This window comes from Dysidea avara, chromosome 9 (assembly GCF_963678975.1).
Source record: "Dysidea avara chromosome 9, odDysAvar1.4, whole genome shotgun sequence".
NCBI lineage: Eukaryota > Metazoa > Porifera > Demospongiae > Dictyoceratida > Dysideidae > Dysidea > Dysidea avara.
In genome coordinates, this window is record NC_089280.1 from 15945966 (window position 1) to 15948029 (window position 2064).

Here is a 2064-nt window from a genome sequence, read left to right on the forward strand (position 1 = left end):
CATATGGATGTGTGGGCTAAAGGGGTTTTAGTCTACCATATAAGTGATGTAAGCTGCTCAACCAGGACAATCATTGTATGATAACATTGTACATGTGTGGGCGAAAGGTCATGGTTTAAAGCAAACCAGCTATATAGGGAAACTTACGATTTCCATACAAGTCCCATCAGATAGTGTTTATGAATATCCATTATCACCAGATTGTTAATCTTCCTACACATGTGCTGAGATTTACAAGCAATTTAAGAATTAAAGCAATACTGCATTAAGAATTAAAACAACACTGCAACATTGTATACTCAGTCTCCATAATAATGTCATCCCAAATGAGATCATGCATGTGCATGTTCTTAGTCAAGATCGTAATGTGCTATATATAGCGCTGTATGTGTATTGTGATATATTATTTCACTTTCTGTAAAGAACAATGCATATAAACAACAAGTGTTAAACACAATGCAGGATATCATTTGATCACATCTAGTAGCTAGACAAGTTTACTCAGCTGAGCTAGTAAAACACAATCTCATAGTGATAAATTATACAATGAAACAAATTAAGTGCACCACACAGATATGTAAATCTATAGTTCTCGCAAAATTGTATTGATAAGTAAGGTGTTTTTCTCACATTTGATAAACTTATTCAACATGATTGGTAAAGGAAAGTACACTCAATTGATGATTGGTGAGGGGAAGTCAACAACCAGCCTATAAAAGCAACACATGTGCTGTGCTGATTTATAGCATTTCAAACCAGCTCAGTCACTAACTGCTACAATTATAATCTTCAATGAAGATGACTAGAATTGCTACAACAGCAAGTCTCATATTGGTAGTACTTATATATAAAGGTGAGAATCTCACTCATATGTTGAAACATTTCTGGAATACAGATATTTTTAACACTGAATAGGAGATGCTAATGTTGAGCTGAACCTTTCAAGTACCCTCTACAGTGGTGAAACAGTCAACGGAAGTTGTATTTTTACTGGAGTAAAAAAACCCAGGTATATACGGATCAGTGGGATGGGTCAAAATTGTACAGTTGAAGGAGAAATTACAGCAGGCCTTGCTCTACAACATGCAAACTACATTAACAACTTTAAGATCACCTGTTTAAAGAGTAACATTTCTTTTGACTTGGAATGCAACACTAACAACAAGAATGAAATGATCAGTAAACCAGTTCAAGGTAAATAGCACAAAATGTATAGAATGACTTTATGTATTACAATCTATATTACACCTACAGTGGTGTCTGATCATGAACCAAAGATAGTCAGTCCCCCACTCAATGCTACTGTTACTAGACCTGGTCTACCCATCACTTTATCATGTGAAGTGCATGGTGATCCAAATCACTACTTGGTGGGATGGTTTTATAAAAGTTCCATAATCCAAAATGGAGATGATGATCACTCTGTTTCTGTGTCTCCAAGCTTTAGGTCACTACAAGGCACCACTCACCACCTCACTGTCCACTCTGTGAAACACGATGGCAAATATCAGTGTCTAGTGTTCACTATAAGAGACGGAAGTGTTGTAGATAAACTAACCCATCAAGTGACTATCAGTAAAGGTATGCAGTTGCCCAGTTAGCATTTATATGTTTATAATGTCTCCTTTTCTTACTCCAGGAAATAGTGAAACACCGCCATCATCTTCATCATCATCGTCATTGTTGGATGCCTTGTCTGGACTTTTCTCTTAATGAAAAACTCCTCAATACATGTACTTGTATATAATTAGCCAAATTGTATTATATTATCTGATGTATGTACATATATTAATATTAATTTACATATACAAATTTAGTGTTGTACATTATGAAGAGCTATATAAAGAACTGATCAATGCAAGAGACACAGATTAATTTATATCCCTCAAAAATTTGTCCATCTGCTGCTCCCTTGATTATCTGACCCCCTTGGGACCTTGACATGTTCAGATAATCAAAGGTTTGGATAATCAAAGCCCCATTCATTATATACACAGAGCCCTGTTCAAATACTCTAATAGAACATACATCTTAGACAAAATACTCTAATAGAGCAGTTATTTC

General features: G+C 35.3%; 1 protein-coding gene across 1 annotated transcript; it reads left to right on the forward strand.

Moving 5' to 3' along the window:
- The first annotated feature begins 753 nt into the window (after positions 1-753).
- Positions 754-1814, forward strand: LOC136267190 (uncharacterized). Its single transcript, XM_066062276.1, has 4 exons — positions 754-853; positions 916-1194; positions 1255-1581; positions 1640-1814. The coding sequence occupies exons 1-4, from the start codon at positions 793-795 to the stop codon at positions 1711-1713; spliced, it is 741 nt and encodes a 246-aa protein (XP_065918348.1). The 5' UTR covers positions 754-792; the 3' UTR covers positions 1714-1814.
- Positions 1815-2064: the final 250 nt, after the last annotated feature.

What these genes read in the sequence shown, in the direction of transcription:
- LOC136267190 (XM_066062276.1), top strand. Translation starts at nt 793, where the DNA reads ATGAAGATGACTAGAATTGCTACAACAGCAAGTCTCATATTGGTAGTA. An exon ending in GGTAGTACTTATATATAAAG is followed by an intron (nt 854 to 915) that starts GTGAGAATCTCA and finishes AACACTGAATAG; the next exon opens with GAGATGCTAATGTTGAGCTG. An exon ending in TCAAGTGACTATCAGTAAAG is followed by an intron (nt 1,582 to 1,639) that starts GTATGCAGTTGC and finishes TTCTTACTCCAG; the next exon opens with GAAATAGTGAAACACCGCCA.